Source organism: Phaseolus vulgaris, chromosome 1, assembly GCF_051622355.1.
Source record: "Phaseolus vulgaris cultivar YP4 chromosome 1, ASM5162235v1, whole genome shotgun sequence".
Lineage (NCBI taxonomy): Eukaryota > Viridiplantae > Streptophyta > Magnoliopsida > Fabales > Fabaceae > Phaseolus > Phaseolus vulgaris.
In genome coordinates, this window is record NC_143498.1 from 17828353 (window position 1) to 17849382 (window position 21030).

Consider the following 21030-nt stretch of genomic DNA (forward strand, 5'->3'; position numbering starts at 1 on the left):
TACCAAAACCTAAAATACTAAGCATTTTAAATGTTTAGGTATTGGGCACATTGCTGCAAATTAACCTAGTAGAAGAACTATGTTGGTTAAAAGGGGGTAGTTGTAAGTGATCATAGCTCACAATCTTCTAGATCTAACTCCCCAAGCTCATCAAAAACCCCAAGTGAGTATGAATGTGAAATACCATGTGAAAGTGATTTGTTAGTGGTAAGGCGAATCTTAGGGAAAATTTAAAAACCTTTTGATGAAACTCAAAGAGAAAATATTTTTCACACCCGCTACCTTATTAACAACAAGTTCCATGATCATAGATAGGGAAGTTGTGCTAATGTGGCAAGTACAAGAGTAGTGGAGAAACTTGGATTACCTACTGATGAGCATATATTTATTCACACACAATAGCCTTAATCATAGATTATTGGACTATAATAATAAATAAATCCATTGTTTTAATTAATATTCATATAATTGGGTTTATTTGGGCCTTAACTATTATCTTTGGTAATTTTGTGTTTATAGGGTAAATTATCTGAAGCATCTACCTTTGTGAATGAGCCAAACATGCAAAAGTCCAAGTTGCTTCTTTAAATCAAAATAGAAAACAAATTCTGAGGAGAAGAAAGAGAAAATAAAAGCTACAAGATTCCAGAAACAGAATTGGAAGCAAATCTTCTGCAAAATAAAAAGAATTATGGAAAGTGGAAACTATTTACAAAATCTAAACTGCAATATTTTCCCAAGATCCTTGGAGTAGAAAAGCCTTATAAAAGGACACAAGCATCAAGTAAAAAGGGAGAGAGCTTCATAGGGTTTTCTTAGTAATTCTTTTGTTTTGCCTCCGCATGGAGGGCTAAACCTTTTTGGTTGATTCTTTTATAATTCTCCATTGAGTTCTGAGGTTTTGTTCAATAAAAGTTTCTATTTTTAATTCTCTATAGCAGTTGTTTTTATTGTCTAATCTTTTGGAAAACTAGTTTTTCTGAGAGGTTGTACTTGAACGCATGATTGAGAGTCTTCCTTATCTTAAACTTTGCTTTCTTAGTTAGTTCACATTGTTCTAATTAATTTCTTGGGCGCATGATTCAAGAGAGAGGAGGTAAGCATTCCCATGGAGTATACACATGGAACAAAGTGGGTATGGATTAAACCTATAGACGCATGCTTTACTGGTGAGTTTCAGTTGAATCAGATCGGCGCATGTTCAATCTGGTTTAGCTTTGTTGGAGGATTGAGAAAATATTAATCTTTAGAGAACCTGTGAAGAATTCAATGGTGGAAGAACTTGTGATCAACCGCTTTTTATTTGCTATTTTAATCTCTTTTATATTTTCTGCACAACTATCTCAAAACCCCATTTTATCTTTATTGTTATTGCTAACTTTTATTGCTTGCAGATAGATTTTAACCCCTGATCAATTGATTTTACTATTGGATTCGTTGGGAGACGACTTGGGAACATTTGTCCACAATTATACTATCATCTTTCTAGTTAAACAAGTCTACGCTAGAATCATATTAATTTGACAGTAAAACGACATCTATCAAATTTGGCGCCGTCGTCGGGGAATCCAATTTGATTTTGGTTATAGGTTTTTCTTTCTTATCTGCATAATTATTTTTCCCAATTTTACTTTCTGAATATTTAACCTGTATTTTCTTCCTGTTAGTTTTTATTTATTTAGTATAGCAATAAAAAAAACGAAAAAATAAAATAAAAAATCTAATATTTAGGATATCTCTTATCTTTATTTTATTTTGATTTGTTTTTATTTTCTTTCTTTATATTTTTTATCTTTATTTTGTTTTGACTTGTTTTATTTTCTTTCTTTATATCTTTTATCTTTATTTTGTTTTTATTTGTTTTTATTTTATTTTATTTTATCTCCAATATCTTTATTTTGTTTTTTATTTGTTTTTATTTTATTCCTTTATATCTTTTATCTTTATCTTATTTTGCCTTTATTTTATATCTTTTCTGTTTTTAGTTATTTCTTTTATTTTGTTTTGTCATCTTTATTTATTTCTGTTTTTGTTTTTGTTTACTGTTTTTATTTTCTATATTTTATTTATTTATTTATTTATTTTTACATAATCTTTTTTATTCTTTAACTATTTTGTTTTTTTTAAGCATTAAGTGTAGTATTTGCATTAGTTTTTTTTATAGGATCTTGCATTTAGGGTAGACACTTCAGTTGCTACTCTTTAATTTTTTAATATTGAAAGCAATTCAGGGAAGACTCTGGCTAGGAAAGACTTGGTTTCTAAGTTTGTCCACTTGTGACTCATATCTTTCCTGGGAGTTTACTTGGTTTGCTTTTCAATTTAAACAAAAAAAGAGTTTGCTCTAAGGCGTCTAATAGGTGTTGGTGTCCATAATATACATCCCTGTTTTAAATTCTAAAATGGAACGGAAATTAGCTGAAGAAATTTACAATTATGATATTTATTATGAGCCATATTTGCAGCAACCTTCACAGTTTTATGAGCAGCCTTTACAACAATGTGAATCGTATTTTCAACAACCTCAGCATTTTAATCCATATTATCAACCGTCGTATGAGCAACCTCAACAACAACCATATTATCAGCAATACTATTTTGATGAAAGTCAAACACCTTTTCAACCATTTTTGCAAACTGATAATATTACTCATAATCTTGAAGAGCCATCTTTAGAGGAGCTGGTGAGACAATTAATGGTAAATAAAATGAAATCTCGGCAAAGCATAGATGCTACTCTATCAAAATTAGAAGAGAAATTTAGTTAATTGACTAGACAATTTGAAGATATTTCTAAGAAAAGTTTGAATTTACATCATGATCCTAATTTAGATATAGAAAATTTTTCCAACTTTGATACCGGCTATACTTGTGATCCTGATATATGTGTTGAGATTAATTCTGCCATGCCTCCTGATAGCTGTCGTTTTGCTGTCAATTTAATATGATTCTAGCGTAGACTTGTCTAACACTAGAGAGATGATAGTATAATTGTGGACAAATGTCCCCAAGTCATCTCCTAACGAATACAATAGTAATTCAGTTAATCAGGGTTTAAAATTTATCTGCAAACAAATAAAAGTTAGAAATAACAATAAAGATAAAAAGGGGGTTTGAGATAGTTGTGCAGAAAATATAAAAGAGGTTAAAATAACAAATAAAAAGCGGTTGATCCCAAGTTTTTCCACCATTGAATTCTTCACAGGTTCTCTAAAGATTAATCAAGAAAAATGTGAATGGGAATTCCTATATTTTTAATATACAAGTAGGTAATTGAAATCGAAGGTTGAATCAAAATTGACAAAACTTCATTGGATACTCTCCTACTCTCAAGTGTTTAGGGTTTGTATTTACACTCAGCACCCATGCAGACAAACACTACCATATGCTTAGCAAGACTCTAATATTCATAACAATTGAAAAAAACATGCAATCAAAGATCAAGAGGACTTCATAAGCGATGTAATGAGGCTAAGGTAAAGGTAGGTAAAATGGGGAAAAGAGGCTTAAAAACCATAGAAAATAAAGGAGCAATGGACAATAGGTCTAAAAACAAGTGTAAGTATTATGACAATTCAACTCCTCTTTTTATTTCAAGATATATTTTTTTTCATATAGTAGACGGTCAATCCAATGTATTAGAGGATCCACTCTTATTTTATTTATTTTGCTTTGCTTTTCTTTTTCTTGTTGTATTCCTTTTTTTTCTACCCTTTTTTTTCCTTTAAAACTGAAGAGGTAAATTATGAAAATGAGATACACCCCCACACTTATTCAAAAACTTATTTCCAAATAATTGCAAAGCTTCTTTATCTTCTAAGGTAGGGACAAACATGGTTTTTCTGTTTTGAGGCTTGTAATGAGGGTTAAAAATAAGAAAAAAGCTATAGGCTCAAGGGGCTAACAAATGGATTATCATAAAGGTAGGCTAATATGGCTAGTGGGTTAATTTAAACAAAGAATGTCTCTATCATATCAGTTCATGCACGTAAATCACAGTTGTAAAACAAAGAATCAAGCTAAGTTCTAGAGTATAAGCAAACATGAGTGAAAACACACTAAAAAGAGTATTAAATGATATATCAATTAAGGCTCAAAACTCACTAGGGACATTCTATCAAAAGATTCAACCCAAAATTTCTCATAACCAACTTATTTATCAATTTGTAAGAAAATCCAAACAACAAATATCAAGAAACCAAGATTTTCAAGAATTATAAAACATGTCAGCCCTTAGACAATCCTAAAAAGCTTATTTATTTTAATAGAAGCAAAAAGAAATTCAAACAAATAAATTAAAAAACAAAATAAAACAACAAAAGATAAATCCTAAACTATCATTCTCCTCCCCCACACTTAAATCATACATTGTCCTCAATGTAAAATCAATAAATAAATGTGTATAATAAAAGTGAGAGAAGAAGTACTCCCTCATTCAGCTTGAGGGAAGTGGCAGTTGCAGCTGTTTCAACCATCCCCTCTACAGTATAAGCCAAGACTCTTCATCCATAGTGGTGTAGAAACACTATCAGATGGATTGTCTAACCAAAGCATGCAGTACCTTGGTAAACTATGTAACAAAAATATTATGTTGAAGAAGCCTTGAAATAGTGGATGGAACTGGGGCAAGTCTGGAGGGCGTGTGAAATGGTACAGTTTCTTCCATGAATGGATGATGGTACTTTCTAGAGTATATATGGAAGACAAAAATTTATTCGTCATAGACGATCTGATATGGTTAGCTGTTTGGGGATCGTCTAAGGGTGGTGGTCTAAGGCTAGACAGTCTAGCTAGGGTAGACAGTCTAGTTGGGGTGGGAGATGGAATGAAATGTAAGTTAGGAGGTGGTGGTGGCTGGTAAAGGCTGCTTTCAAACGTTCCAATTATGATAGAAGGTGTAGCCAGTGGAGATGATGGAATGAGTGATATGGGCTTCACCTTAAATAGTGGAGGTTGTACTCTTTGAAGCTTTAAGGATGGAAGAATAATGTCATCTTCTTCTCCACTAGCCATGTTTACTTGAAAGATGGGTAATATCTGATCTTCCTCTTCTTGTATGACTTCCAAAACCCTGTTAGAGCCATCTGCTAGTGCGCAATCTTTTTCAGTAGATTCAGCAAGTATAACAACATCAACAACTTTTGTATCAAGACATGCATCACAAGGGTTAGTGCATTCTAAGAGCTCATCTATCTCATCCTCTATACATTCAACTGGATTGGAGAAGTTAAAATCTCCTAGAAGCTCAAGCACATTTTCATCCTCAGTGTTTATATGATGCACGAAATGATTTTTATCAGCATGTGTCATAGAGTCTAATGCCTCTTGATTAAGCAATGACTTTTCCTCCATCAGTGGAGGTTGGACATTAGTTGGTAATGGTTCAGAGATCCTAACAACCTGCAAATCAACTGGGTCAACATAAAAAACAATTGGTATGGTTGCATATATGCATTCTGACTCATTAGACAATGTTGGTGTAGTAATATCAGCGTCTGCATTGCAAATCATATCATCAGACGATATGCATTTGTTCATCTCAACACATGTTGCACATGTATCATCAAAATTCTTAGCAATATCTTCAACTTGTCTAGCCAATTGACTAGCTTTCTCTTCTAATTTTAATAGACTAGCATCTATGCTCTGTTCAGATTTCATTGTATTTATCATTAATTGTCTCACCAGCTCCTCTAAAGATGGCTCTTCAAGATTATGAGGAATATTATCAGTTTGCAAAAATGGTTGAAAAGGTGTTTTCCTTTCATCAAAATAGTATTGTTGATAATATGGTTGTTGTTGAGGTTGCTCATATGACGGCTGACAATATGGATTAAAATATTAAGGTTGTTGAAAATATGGTTCACAATGTGGAGGCTGCTCATAAAATTGTGAAGGTTGCTGCAAATATGGCACATAATGAATATCATAATTGTAAATTTCTTCACTTAATTTCTGTTCCATTTTAGAATTGAAAACAAGGGATGTATATTATGGACACCAACACCTATTAGACGCCTTACAGCAATTTTTTTTTTTAAATTGAAAAGCAAACCAAGTAAACTCCCACGAAAGAGAGGTGAGTCACAAAGGGACAAACTTAGAAACCAAGTCTTTCCTAGCCAGAGTCTTCCCTGAATTGCTTTCAATATTAAAAAATCAAAGAGTAGCAACTGAAGTGTCTACCCTAAATGCAAGATCCTAAAAAAAAAACTAATGCAAATGCTACACTTAATGCTTAAAAAAAAGTTAGAGAAAAAAAATTATGTTAAAATAAATAAAATATAGAAAATAAAAACAGTAAACAAAAACAAAAATAGAAATAAATATAAAGATGACAAAACAAAATAAAAGAAATAACTAAAAACAGAAAAGATATAAAATAAAGGCAAAAGAAGATAAAAATAAAAGATATAAAGGAATAAAATCAAAACAAATCAAAACAAAATAAAGATAAAAGATATAGGAGATAAACTAAAATAAAAACAAATCAAAGCAAAATAAAGATAAAAGATATAAAGAAATAAAATAATAACAAATAAAAAAATAAAGATAAAAGATATAAAGAAAGAAAATAAAAACAAATCAAAATAAAATAAAGATAAGAGATAAACTAAATATTATTTATTTATTTATTTATTTATTTATTTATTTATTTTGTTATACTAAATAAATAAAAACTAATAGGAAGAAAATACAGGTTAAATAAGCAGAAAAAAAAATTAGGAAAAAAAAAATTATGCAGATAAAAAGAAAAACCTGATAACAAAAATCAAATTGAATTCCCCGGCAACGGCGCCAAATTTGATAGTTGTCGTTTTGCTGTCAAATTAATATGATTCTAGCGTAGATTTGTCTAACACTAGAGAGATGATAGTATAATTGTGGACAAATGTCCCCAAGTCGTCTCCCAACGAATCCAATAGTGATTTAGTTAATCAGGGTTTAAAATTTATCTGCAAACAAATAAAAGTTAGCAATAACAATAAAGATCAAAAGGGGGTTTGAGATAGTTGTGCATAAAATATAAAAGAGGTTAAAATAACAAATAAAAAGCAGTTGATCCCAAGTTCTTCCACCATTGAATTCTTCACAGGTTCTCTAAAGATTAATCTTTTATCAATCCTTCAACAGAGCTAAACCAGATTGAACATGCGCCGATCTGATTCAACTAAAACTCACCAGTAAAGCATGCGTCTACTAGTGTAATCCATACCCACTTTGTTCCATGCGTATACTCCATGGGAATTCTTACCTCCTCTCCCTTGAATCATGCGCCCAAGAAATTAATTAGAACAATGCGAACTAACTAAGAAACCAAAGTTTAAGATAAGGAAGACTCTCAATCATGCGTTCAAGTACAACCTCTCACAAAAACCAGTTTTCCAGTAGATTAGACAATAAAAACAACTACTATAGAGAATTAAAAATTGAAACTTTTATTAAACAAAACCTCAGAACTCAATGGGGAATTACAAAAGAATCAATAAAAAAGGTTTAGCCTTCCATGCGGAGGCAAAACAAAAGAATTACTAAGAAGAAAATAAACTAAGAAAACCCTATGAAGCTCTCCTCTTCTCCTTGATGCTTGTGTCCTTTTATAGGCTTTTCTACTCCAAGGATCTTGGGAAAATATTGCAGTTTAGATTTTGTAAACCGTTTCCACTTTCCATAATTCTTTTTATTTTGTAGAAGATTTGCTTCTAATTCTGTTTCTGGAATCTTGTAGCTTTTATTTTCCCTTTCTTCTCCTTAGAATATTTTTTCTGTTTTGGTTCAAGAAGCAACTTGGACTTTTGCATATTTGGCCCATTCACAAAGGTAGATGCTTCATCTGGATAATTTACTCTAAAAACACAAAATTAACAATAATAATAGTTAAGGCCCAAATAAACCCAATTATAAGAATATTAATTAAAACAATGGATTTATTTATTATTATAATCCAATAATCTATGAATAAGGCTACTGAGTTTGAATAAATATATGCTCATCACCTCCAGTTTCCATTTCATTTGCAGGAATAAAACCTTATCCAGACACTCCCAAAGTGCATATGACTGCTGAAGACATAGAGGATTTTGATGATACATGTGCAACATGTTCTGTGATGAACAAATGCATATCCTCCGATGACATAATTTGCAGTGTAGACACTGTTGATTTGCAGGTTGTTAGGATCTCTGAACCGTTACCAACTAATGTCCAACCTCCACTGATGGAGGAAAAATCATTGCTTAATCAAGAGGCATTAGACTTTATGACACATGTTGAAGTTGTTGATATTGTTATACTTGCTGAATCTACTGAAAAAGATTGCGCACTAGCAAATGACTCTAACAGGGTTTTGGAGGTAATACAAGATGAGGAAGAGTTGACATTGGCCATCTTTCAGGCAGATGCTGCTAGTGGAGAAGAAGATGATATTATTCTTCCATCCTTGAAGCTTCAAAGAATACAACCTCCGTTATTTAAGGTGAAGCCCATATCACTCATTCCATCATCTCCACTGGTTACACCTTCTATCATAATTGGAACGTTTGAAAGCAGCCTTTACCAGCCACCACCACCTCCTAACTTACATTTCATTCCATCTCCCACCCCAACTAGACCGTCTACCCTAGCTAGACTGTCTAACCTTAGACCACCACCCTTAGACGATCCCCAAACAGTTAACCATATTAGATCGTCTATATGGAATAAATTTACATCTTCCATGTATACTCTGGAAAATACCATCATCCATCCATGGAAGAAACTGTACCATTTCACACGTCCTCCAGACCTACCCCAGTTCCATCCACTATTTCAAGGCTTCTTCATCATAATATTTTTGTTACATAGTTTACCAAGGTACTGCATGCTTTGGTTAGACACTCCAGCTAATAGTGTTTCTACACCACTATGGATGAAGAGTCTTGGCTTATACTGTAGAGGGGATGGTTGAAACACTGTAACTGCCACTTCCCTCAACCTGAATGAGGGAGTACTTCTTCTCTCACTTTTCTTATACACATTTATTTATTGATTTTACATTGAGGACAATGTATGATTTAAGTGTGGGGGAGGAGAATGATAGTTGGGGAGATGAAGGAGCTTTAAAATTATTTGGGAATAGGTTTTTGAATAAGTGTGGGGGTGTATCTCATTTTCATAATTTACCTCTTCAGTTTTAAAGAAAAAAAAAGAAAAAAATAAAGGTAGAAAAAAAAAGGAATACAAGAAGAAAAAGAAAAGCAAAGCAAAATAAAGAAAATAAGAGTGGATCCTCTAATACATTGGATTGACTGTCTACTATATGTAAAAAAAATTATATCTTGAAATAAAAAGAGGAGTTGAATTTTCATAATACTTACACTTGTTTTTAGACCTATCCTCCATTGCTCCTTTGTTTTTCTATGGTTTTAAGCCTAATTTCTCCCTTTTACCTACCTTTACCTTAGCCTCATTAAATCCCTTATGAAGACCTCTTGATCTTTGATTGCATGTTTTTTTCAATTGTTGTGAACATTAGAGTCATGCTAAGCATATGGTAGTGTTTGTCTGCATGGGTGATGAGGGTAAATACAAACCCTAAACACTTGAGAGTTGGAGAGTGTCCAATGAAGTTTTGTCAATTTTGATTCAACCTTTGATTTCAATTACCTGCTTGTATATTAAAATATAGGAATTTACATTCACATTTTTCTTGATTCCTTGATTTCTTGAAATTACATTACGTCTGTCATTATGAATTCTTAGAATTTGCTATTTGTTATTTGCACTGTTTTTCTTTTCTTTTTAAACCTTAGAGTGTTTTGCCCAAGAGTGCCAAAGGATAAGTGTGGGGGTATTTGATGAGCATATATTTATTCACACACAATAGCCTTAATCATATATTATTGGACTATAATAATAAATAAATTCATTGTTTTAATTAATATTCATATATTTGGGTTTATTTGGGCCTTAACTATTATCTTTGGTAATTTTGTGCTTTTAGGGTAAATTATGTGAAGCATCTACCTTTGTGAATGGGCCAAACATGCAAAAGTCCAAGTTGCTTCTTTAAATCAAAACAGAAAACAAATTCTGAGGAAAAGAAAGAGAAAATAAAAGCTACAAGATTCCAGAAACGGAATTGGAAGCAAATCTTCTGCAAAATAAAAAGAATTATGGAAAGTGGAAACTGTTTACAAAATCTAAACTGCAATATTTTCCCAAGATCCTTGGAGCAGAAAAGCCTTATAAAAGGACACAAGCATCAAGTAGAAAGGGAGAGAGCTTCATAGGGTTTTCTTAGTTTATTTTCTTCTTAGTAATTCTTTTGTTTTGCCTCCGCATGGAGGGCTAAACCTTTTTGGTTAATTCTTTTATAATTCCCCATTGAGTTCTGAGGTTTTGTTCAATAAAAGTTTCTATTTTTAATTCTCTATAGCAGTTGTTTTTATTGTCTAATCTTTTGGAAAACTAGTTTTTCTGAGAGGTTGCACTTGAACGCATGATTGAGAGTCTTCCTTATCTTAAACTTTGCTTTCTTAGTTAGGTCGCATTGTTCTAATTAATTTCTTGGGTGCATGATTCAAGAGATAGGAGGTAAGCATTCCCATGGAGTATACGCATGGAACAAAGTGGGTATGAATTAAACCAGTAGACGCATGCTTTACTGGTGAGTTTCAGTTGAATCAGATCGGCGCATGTTCAATCTCGTTTAGCTCTATTGGAGGATTGAGAAAAGATTAATCTTTAGACAACCTATGAAGAATTCAATGGTGGAAGAACTTGGGATCAACCGCTTTTTATTTGCTATTTTAATCTCTTTTATATTTTCTACACAAATATCTCAAACCCCTTTTTTATCTTTATTGTTATTGCTAACTTTTATTGCTTGCAGATAGATTTTAACCCCTGATCAACTGATTTTATTATTGGATTCGTTGATGAGACGACTTGGGGACATTTGACCACAATTATACTATCATCTCTCTAGTGTTAGACAAGTCTACGCTAGAATCATATTAATTTGACAGCAAAACGACAGTTATCACCTACTATCTCTCATACAAAGCCCTATAAATTACAATGGCTTAGTGAAAAGGGTGAAATCATGGTCAATAAATAAGTTCTCATAACATTTGCCATTGGGAAATATAAGGATGAAGTTGTTGATCAAGAGTGACATGTGCTTTGAAGAATCCAAATCCAAGGTGTTTGATGAAAGGCTGGTGTTGTTGTTGTGTTTGGGTGGGATCTGGGTAGAATAAAGTGTGACCCACTCCTTTGTTGAATCTAAAGCTGATGTGATTAAAAACCTTTTTGAAATCAAGTGTTTTTCCAACTAAGTGAAAAACAACATGTTGTTTTGTTGAATCAATCGGTTGTTTTACTCTTAGGAGCTTTGAAAAGGTTGAAAACTGTTTTGGTGTGATTGACTTAACTGTCAAGCCAAACAATTGGCTGTTTCGTGGTTTGAATCGATTGTTTCTTTTAAAATCCTAACATAATTGAATTTTGAATGGTAAATCTGCTTTAAATGTTTTCCAACTGAATACGCTCCTTCATTAATTGCTTTGACCAATCTTTGGAAAATATAAATAGTTTGTTTATGTTGTCAAATATGTAAGAAACAGTTTTGAGAAATTCAGTTTTGAGAGAATTGATTCTATGATTTCAAGATTCACATCAAGCTTTGGATTTTCAAGAGAGAATGGAATAGGATTGCATTCGTATCTAATTATGAGATGGATTCCCAAAGGCTCTGAAGTTTCCAGTGATAAAGCTGAATCAAAAGGACCCACATTTGTAAGGGTACCAAATCTTGTTACTTGAATTTATTGTGTTGCAGGGATACTAAAAGAAGCATGGGTTTTGAGCTATCTGATCAAGCTTTTGGAAGAAAAGGAGTTTGTATACATGTACAATTACATTTTGATTCTTCTCTGTTTTTGTTTTAAATCTCAAACATTGTTGCTGCTGCAAAAAAACAACCGATTGTTTTCTCGAAACAACCGATTATTTCTTCTCTTACAACACTGCATAAAATTGATTTAATTTCTTTATGAATTCTATCTGTTACAGATTTCTTTTTAAAGGGATTATGAGTCAATAAAGCAGTCAAGAGGTCTAATTTGATTCAGGAGAAAGTTTCTTCTTGTCATAAAAGGAATATATTTCATATCTTGGAAATTCAAGTACCTTTATGACTAGTCAAATCCACATGTGTTGACCATGTGATTTTCAGGTAAGGGCTGACGTGGTTTTGTGCAAAGATTGAACCAGATTCCTCTTCTTGAAGACTGAAATCCACTGTAAAACCCACTGCAACAAAAGGATCAAAGAGGATTTCTGTTTTGCTATAAAACCCTCTGCAACTGTTTTTCTACACAAAAACAACCCAATGGCATATCTCTTGCTACATCTCATATCTTCCTTTATTTTTCTGATTTCTCACTTCTGGTTTCATGGATTCCACTCCTCCATTATTAAAAGGGATTAAAACCAAAGCTGTAAGATCAGGAGGACGTCTTGAAGGTTGATCTTCAGGAGACAATGAATTGATTGAGAAATATCACTTTGAAACAAGTAGAAAAGTGATAAACAATCCAAAAGTTGTCTCTTTTATCTGGTTGAAGAGCCAAAAGCTGGGTGATGTGAGAAGTCTTCTCAAAGAACAACTTCTGAAGAGGTTCTTAGAGATGAAAGGGAACATCTATCCGGATCTTATTTGGGTTTTCTACACCAATTTAAAGTTTGAAGGTAACAATCTTGTCTCTGATGTCAAAGGTGTGGATATGGAGATCACTCATGAAATGTGGGCTGCTGTGATTGGCCTAAAGTATGCTGGTTTGAGAATCAACAAAGGGAACATTGGTGTGGTGGAAGACTTCAACAAAATTCAATATTACAAAAGTTGTTTGAAGAATCCTCATGCACAAGTAAGAACTTGTTCAGTTGGAGGGTTGAAATTGAACGAAAGATTGTTGGCTCTCATTGTCACTTGGATTCTAACACCAAGAGGGAGCAACCATTTTGTTCTAACTGAGGAAGATCTTGTCTACATATACTACATAATGAGCAAAGTCAAGATTAATTGGATCCATATCATCAAGGAACACATGCAAAAATCTATGAGGTTAAGTGATTATCATTATCCTTATGCTATCTTGATTTCTAAATTCTTAAATTATTTTGAAGTGAATCTTGAGGATGAAACATCTGAGTTGGTGAAATCAACACATGAAGTGAACAATGGGTCACTAAGTAAGATGGATTTTACCAAGATCAATGGAAGATGGGTAAGTAAGGATGGTGATTATGGTGGTTCCTTAAGTGGTGCTCATGTCGAACATGATGAAGAAGATCAAGAAGTTGCTGAAGGTGCTGATATGAATGTTCAAAATGAAGAACAACCTACTACTGACTTAGGTGCTGGAACAAGAGCTGGACATCAAGGAGATAGGACTCCTTCATGTCTTCCTTTGAGAATTACATGGTCAATAGGTTGGATAGCTTTGTTGAAAACCAAAGGAATCTTCATGATCTTTGTGTTACAAATTTTTAGAACTTTGACAACAGATTTCAAAGCATGGATACATGTTTTCAAACCCTTGATGAACAGATTGAAGCTGTTCAGAATCAGATTCTTGAGTTGTAGTATGGGCAAGAAGATTGAAGAAAAACAATCGATTGATATCACGAAACAACCGATTGTGAAGCTTGGAAGACAAGTCTTTGTTGCTCTTTCTATGTGTGTATTGCTTTTATTTTGAATTATTATGTTTTCATCTCTTCCTAAAGTCTATTTGTGAAGACAAATAGGGGGAGAATATGATTTATGTGTTGTCTTAAACTGCTATAACTCTGTTTTTTTAATTTCGGTTGCATTCTGGTCTGGTATGGAGTTGTTGTTTGGCATGTTTTAGCTTAGTTTTTTGGCTGGTTTTTCTACTATTATGGTTATTTAGAAAACTGGTTTTTGTGCCATCATAACCTGCTACGAGATATGCTCTGGATTGCATAGTTCTTTTGCTTTGCAGATGTTGTTTCATATTCAATCAAGATTAACACAAGCAACCAGGGTCTTCATCAAATATGGGGAGATTGTTGATCAAGAGAGATCATGTGCTTTGAAGAATCCAAATCCAAGGTGTTTGATGAAAGGTTGGTGTTGCTGCTGTGTTTGGGTGGGATCTGGGTAGAATAAAGTGTGATCCACTCCTTTGTTGAATCTAAAACTGATGTGATTAAATACCTTTTTGAAATCAAGTGTTTTTCCAACTAAGTGAAAAACAACTTGTTGTTTTGTTGAATCAACCGGTTGTTTTACTCTTAGGAGCTTTGAAAAGGTTGAAAACTGTTTTGGTTTGATTGACTTAACTGGCAAGCCAAACAATCAGGTGTTTCATGGTTTCAACCGATTGTTTCTTTGAAAATCCTAACAGAATTCAGTTTTGGATGGTGAATCTGCTTAAATGTTTTCCAACTGAATATGCTCCTTCATTAATTGCTTTGACTAATCTTTGGAAAATATAAATGGTTTGTTTATGTTTTCAAATATGTAAGAAACAGTTTTGAGAGGATTGATTCTAAGATTTCAAGATTCACATCAAGCTTTGGATTTTCAAGAAAGAGTGGAATAGGATTGCATTTGTATTCAATTCAGATTGTACTGTGATCAGGTGTAATCCCTTTTAAACCTACTGTATTTCTGGTGTTGTGTTGCCAATGAGTATTGTGTGTTCTTGAGGTGTTCAAGATCAATACTCTTGGTGTGATTTGCCAAAGGCAGTGTGTTTCTTGAAGGGTTTAAGGTCACTACTTTGGTGGTTTGTTTTTTGTAATCTGGTTTGATTACTCAATGGATTACCTAGTGGTATTCTGGGGACTGGATGTAGCTCTTGGCTTAAGAGTGAACCAGTATAAACTGTTGGTGTATTTCTCTCTTACCCTAAACTCATTTAAATTATGTTTTAAGCTTTGCTGATATAAACAATCGATTGTTTCGAGGAAACAACCGATTGTTTTTCTGTTGCTTTGCTGTATAATTACTTAAATTCTTGGCTAACTTGATTCCTGTTCTAGATTTACACAAAGAATTTTGTTAAACCTGAAAAAAGTTTTCAAAAACCCCTATTAAACAATTCACCCCATCTCGTTTAAGGCTATATATTCTAACAAAAGTTTGGTGTGATGTTGTGCCAATGGAAGTAACACGTGTTCTTTTGGGAAGGCCTTGGCAATATGATAGAAAAAATTTACATGATGGCCTTACAAATAAAAATTCTTTCAACTTCTATGGGTACAAGATTATATTAAAACCTCTCTCTCCAAAAGAAGTTAATGAGGATCAAATAAAAATGAAAACAAAGAGAGAAAATGAAAAAGGTGAGGAAAGTAATAAAGTCAAAAGGTAATGTTGACTCGTCCAAAATTAAATATTGTTATCCTACAAGGTATTCTCCTTCCTTATCTTAAATCTATTTCTAGTTCTACATACTTGAATTATTTTTTAGAGAAGTTTGGGGATGCTTTTCAAAATCCTTCTAAGAGACATTCCACTTCAAATTCACTCTATCCCTAAAAATTCTCTACAAAACCACCTTTATGTAAAACTAATCCAAAGGAGCTTCAAAAGATCAATGCACATAAGTTTAATTCACCTCACACATCTCTAAACACTATTGTCTTTAATGTGAACAATCTAACTATGTTATCTACAGGAGTTATAAATTTGTGGACAAATTCTTTCCAACTTGGGGAGCATGATGTAACCATGAAAGGAGCATCGCCATCTAAACTAGCCCAAATTTACAAAAAGATGACCAAGAGCAAAAAATATTATTCAAGACTAGGTCAAGCATCTCGGGCTAGGACACAAGGCCCCACCATCCCTCAGAAGATCATCAAGAGCAAAACACCAGAGCATAGGCCAGGATACCAACTATTCTTTATTTTAATCTTTTTAAGAGGTGTTAAAAAGGATAAAATTGGGCTTCTTTATGGCCCATAGAGAAACCTAACATCTAGAAAGTCTGCCATGTGCAACCCCTAGTCACACTTTGTACATTAAGCACATGCTTAAATGTGAGAAGAATGACCCCTTCTAGATCAACAATTAGTGGCACAATTTTAGGAGTTAAGCTAGCTTATTTTGAATTTCAATCTTCCTCCATGCCTTAATCACATGACACCTATCACTATAAATAGGTGGTCACCCTCTTTTCTAAATGACAATATATTTTGAATAAAGAAACTTTGTGAGTGATTTTCTGAGTGTTTAAAATTCTCTGAGTTTTATCTTGGCAGGATGCTTCAAGTGGCGAATCTCTTATTTAGTTTCTAAAAAATCTTGTTTAGTTTTTCTTTTGTTTTGCTCAAGAGTGAAAAGGGTCTAAGTATGTGGGTGTGATAGCTCTAAATTTGGTTGTGTTTTCTTTAGTAACAATGATTCCATATTTGAGTCTCTTGCGAATTGGTGATTATTAACCATGGCATTTGTTCCCTCTTTTTCGTTCCAATTCTAAATTTTGTTTTTCTTGTTTTCAATTCATTTTAATTCTTGTTCTTTTTAGTTTATGCACTTTATAATTCTAGTTTTCAAGTTTTTCTCAATTCAAATAGAGTTTAATTCATTGTCATTTATATTTCACGATGCCCTATTTTACATTTCAACACTTTACATTTTTTTTACTTGTACTTTAATTTTCTACAATTTACATTTCTCGCAATTTAAGTTTCTAGTCATTCCCTTTCTTCATTATTTAAGATTCTTCCATTTACATTCTTCGTCATTTGTGTTTTCCTTCATTTTACCTTTTCTATTATTACTATATATACCCATTAGACAATCTAGTAAGCAATTGTAATGGATGTCCATCAAGCCACCATAAGTTGGATTGAGAAGACCATAGAAGATGGCACATCTTTAATAAAAACTTTAAATCTCTTAGTCTACCCTCTTCTAAGTCTTGTAAATATTTGTACAAAATAGTGTAGGATATCTTTTTAGGTTTTGTATTCTGGGCTAAGTAGAGTAGGATATCTTTTTGGGCTTTGTATTCTGGGCCAATTAGCATAGAAATACATTTACAAATTTTGTAGGAAAAGTAGAATAAAACATTATCCCTAAGTGGAGCCTTGCGTGCCAAACTAGGGTAAAATAGAAGTTTGGAATGCAAGGGAGGGTTTAGAAGAGGCTTGGGCGGTAAACAAACTTCTAATTCTAGCTTCCCGTGCAAGTTAGGGTTTGAGAAGCTTTCCATGCAAAGTTTCCTTAGTCTATAAATAGGGTTATCTTTGTATAATGGAGACTTTGATATATTTGAGTAATGAAACTCTATTGGAATTGATATTCATCTATTCTCCTTGGAGTCTTTCTAGGTTAGCTTCCAAGAGCAAGCTACTCAGACCTAAGTAGGAGTTGGACTAACCTCTCTTTTCCCCTCCTTTCCTCACAGTTTATGTTCATGTTCATTCTCATTCATTAAACACTTCCATAAGACTTTCGTTGGCATCATTCCTTCTACATCAACTTATACAACCACAAAATAGGCAATGAGCCTAACAACACACCATTAGATTGCTTACTAGAAGGTTTAAAACTTGTGTGAAGAATCTTTCATTACAATTTATTTCAATTTCTGCAAAGCAACCATCAGACGACCTAGTAAGCGATTGCAGACTAAAAGGTCTGATAGTTGCATTTTACTAAAAAATTCATTTCTTTTGTTTTTCATTTATATTTCATTTTATTTCTATGTTTTTACTTTTCTACTATTTATATTCACATTTTTATATTTTCACCTATTATTAGATAGTCCATTTGGACGATTGTCTATAAACAATCTATTATGCACTTTGTTTTACTATTTAGTTTGTTTTGTGCTGCATTTAATTTCAATTTTTATCCCTTTGTTAATTTATAACCAAAAAATTATATACAATAAATTTTGTATATACGATGTTGTTCTTAAATTCAACCTAGACAGAGAATCTTAGTTTTATTTTGAGTCATACTATAAACAATGTAATGATTCATATTATGGATCATATTATAAGTAACTTTGTATTCATATTTTGGACAACCTGTTCAATCAGTTTTTTACGAATATAAAATACCATAAACTGAAGAATCAACTTTAGAATTAATGAGAAAAATAAGGGAGATAAACATGAAAATACATTAAAATAACTTCAAATTCCAACAAGAAATGGAGGCTAGTCCAATCATACTTCAAACTCCTACTGATCAATTATTTTTGAACTAGCATATCTGTGATAATATTAAAAAAATGTGTGCACGTGTCTCTAGGTATAAACATAAAAAAAAATGTTAAATAATATGAAAACGAGTATGGTTAGAGACCACGATTGGTGTTTTAGTTTTTTCCCTTTCAGACCCAATAATTCAAACACTTGTTCAGATTTATCAATGCAATTTTTATCTGAAAAAATACTTTGACCCCGTGAAACTGGAAAAATATCCATTTGATATTTATTATAATAAGATAATAATATATAATTAAAAATAAATAAATTAAAAATATTAAAATATTAATTTATTGAATTGTTAAATCATTGTTTTTTGGGATCAAATTATCAGCGACTTCTTTATAGATTAAAATCACTTTTGAGTGAAGTTGTACTGAAAAGTTTCCATAAGAGATCACTCAGTTAAACTAAAGACTAGCGTTTCGTTTCTTAAATTATATGGTTATTTAAAATATTAATTTTATGTTAAATTGACATAATAATAATAACAATAATTTAACTTTGTATTTAGTAAATAAAATTCCAATATCTTAAACAACCGGAATCGTTCAACCGCACATCACGAGGAAAAAGACAAAAATAATTAGTGGGTAATGTCCAAAATACTATACAAGATTTAAGACAAACGATTATTATTGAAGTAAAACAGAGGTGAGAAACTAGGAATATGTCTCCCGGATCACGCGCATTTTATAGATTAAGAATAATAATTAATATAGAAATAGCATTTTCTTAACTGGTAGTTGGTATTGTAGGTAGCATTTATAAGGCATAGACGAAATTAAAAAATTGTTGAAGAAGAGAGCACACAGAAGGTTTATGTTAACATGAGGTACATATAAAATAAGGCCTGGTCGTGATTATAGGTAGGTAGCGAAGTTGGGAAGGTGGTGTGGTTGATTTGATCAAGTTTTGGGCGAAGAGAATAGAGAGTTGTAGGCTGATAAAATAGTGAGTGCAAAATAGGCAATGAAGGCAAAATAAGAAAGCAAAAGGGAAACCAAGTTTGTTGTGCAGAACTTTCGCACATGATCACATATTGGCTGCCAACCCACATGTTCCTCCCCAAACTGCCCCACGTATCCTATGGAAGTTGCTGCTGCACATCCACCTATTAACACCACCGTCATCACCTGCAAAACTCAACTTCAATTTCTCCTTTCACTCCAACTCAACTAATGGAATCAACAATTCTCATTTCCTACCTTTTAAACACAGATTAATGTCTTATGCAAAACTTACCACTACGGATTAAACGATCTAAATCATTATGTTTCATACAAAAAATAATTTTAATTTTTTTATAATAGCCTATTTTAATTGCTAGCAAAATATAGAAAATTTTCCAGTTCATATTTAAAAAAAAATCATGACGCATCTAATTCATATCCGTCAAAAGATACCATGACTGATAAATAAATAAAAGCAATTTAAATAAAAAAACTAATTCCTATTAACATTAACAAAATTTTAAACAATATTAACGGAGAAATAATCATTATAACAATATTTGTACCTTATTCATGTCAACGACTTTGGAACTAAAATGGAATCGAAAGAAGAACATGTGACATAAACTATGAAAAGAGAAATATGAAAAGTTCTGTGTATAAATAAATTACATCTTAAAATTTTGGCTGCAAAAACAGTGCAAATTGCAAATGGTATAAATGAATGATTCATGTATTGAATAGTAAATTAAAATAAAGATGTCCGTGACACGCATGTGCATTATTAGGGAAGGGGTGAGAATTAAGCTTACTATGTCGTGCAAAAGCATAAAGAAGTAGTATTTAGGTGATGGTTGACGTTTCATCAGAAAGTTGAGTATGAGTGTGAGCAAGGACATGGCAGCAACTACAGAATTGGCCGCAACAAAAAACCTGTTGTAGGGAGGAAAAAAGACAGTGTAATTGAAAGGAAGAAAAGGATGAAATGTTTGAATGATGGGGTAGATTGAATGTGCACTTACTTTAAGGAGGGTGAGTAGTAGAAGTGGGCTTCGAAACGGAGAGAGAAGATGAAAACGGTTTGGTGGTTGGTGACGGTGACTGCGACGGATGCAGCGGAGAGGAGAGTGGGTAGGATTCGGAGGATTTCCTGAGCCATTGAGATTTTTGTAGTGCCATGTTGTGGTTGTGGTTGTTGTGAGGTTATGGATGAGTTTGGGGAAGATTTGGATTTTGAGTTGAGAACAGAGGAATCTATGGCGTTAGCCATATGGGAAAGCGTTTTGGAGATGGTTTTGGGAGTTGGGAAAGGGTAATTGGGAAGAAAAAGACACAGAATGGAAGGCTGTGTGGAGAAAGAGCTTTATAACTTTTACAGTAAAGAGGAGTCTCACAAGGAACCAATGAAATTGACCTTGTGGAAATACTGCTTCCTATGACTTCACTCAAGCCTGGCTAACGGTTTACTATGTCTGTGCCTTTGAAAACATAAATTGCTAAAATAGGAAAATCTTTTAAAACATTCTTTATCAAGCATTCTTTAAGAAGATTAACTAAAATCTTTCTTTAGTTAAAACATTAGTTAAAGTATTATTATTATTCAATTTCCATTTAATTATCTCTTGTTCTCTCTCCGGTAATTTAATTTGCTAATCAAAGTTGAAGATTTGTATCTTCCTAATCAAAATCAAAGAAGAAGATGAAGAAGAAGATGAAGATGAAGATGAAGAAGAAGAAGAAGAAGAAGAAGAAGAAGAAGAAGAGGAGAAGAAGAAAACCCCATATGTAAACCTTGACGATTGTGTTGGTAGTTGTGAATGGAATTTAAGCT

At 32.7% G+C, this 21030-nt stretch overlaps 1 protein-coding gene across 1 annotated transcript; it reads right to left on the reverse strand.

Moving 5' to 3' along the window:
* Window positions 1–18901: 18901 nt before the first annotated feature.
* LOC137813637 (CASP-like protein 1F2) lies at window positions 18902–20689 on the reverse strand. Its single transcript, XM_068615994.2, has 3 exons — window positions 20222–20689; window positions 20012–20132; window positions 18902–19382 (listed from the first exon to the last, which is right to left on the reverse strand). Exons 1-3 carry the CDS (start codon window positions 20467–20469, stop codon window positions 19155–19157), a joined length of 597 nt encoding a protein of 198 aa, XP_068472095.1. The 5' UTR covers window positions 20470–20689; the 3' UTR covers window positions 18902–19154.
* Window positions 20690–21030: the final 341 nt, after the last annotated feature.